General features: G+C 38.6%; 1 protein-coding gene across 1 annotated transcript in view; it reads left to right on the top strand.

The window, feature by feature from the left end:
• LOC118753677 overlaps positions 1-149 on the top strand; it is a 12,204-nt gene extending 12,055 nt beyond the window's left edge. The window contains exon 3 of the mRNA XM_036488549.1: positions 77-149. Coding sequence (XP_036344442.1) covers positions 77-134 — 58 coding nt within the window. The 3' untranslated portion in view covers positions 135-149. The remainder of the gene's footprint in view (positions 1-76) is intronic.
• The last annotated feature ends 105 nt before the right edge of the window (positions 150-254 follow it).

Here is a 254-nt window from a genome sequence, read left to right as displayed (position 1 = left end):
CATATTTCTCTCATTCCTCTCATCTCGCTCACTTCTTTTTTTTTGCTTTCTCTTGTTATTGTGTTTGAAATATAAGGTGTGTACACGTATTGAGAGGGCAAAATTCTCCAGCAGCTAAAGTTCTGACAATTTAGCATCATTCGCTCTCAAAGAGACGAAATATCATCAGAAGTACGAGAACGCAAAATTTGCAAAAACTGGCAACCTTCGAAACAGCTGATCACTTGCACAGTTGCCACTGGTGATTAATTTGG

The sequence above is a fragment of the Rhagoletis pomonella genome, unplaced genomic scaffold (genome assembly GCF_013731165.1).
Source record: "Rhagoletis pomonella isolate Grant_MI unplaced genomic scaffold, Rhpom_1.0 Rhpom_scaffold_02748, whole genome shotgun sequence".
Taxonomy (NCBI): Eukaryota; Metazoa; Arthropoda; class Insecta; order Diptera; family Tephritidae; genus Rhagoletis; species Rhagoletis pomonella.
Note: the sequence above shows the minus strand (reverse complement) of the source record. Positions and strands in the feature narration are given on the sequence as shown.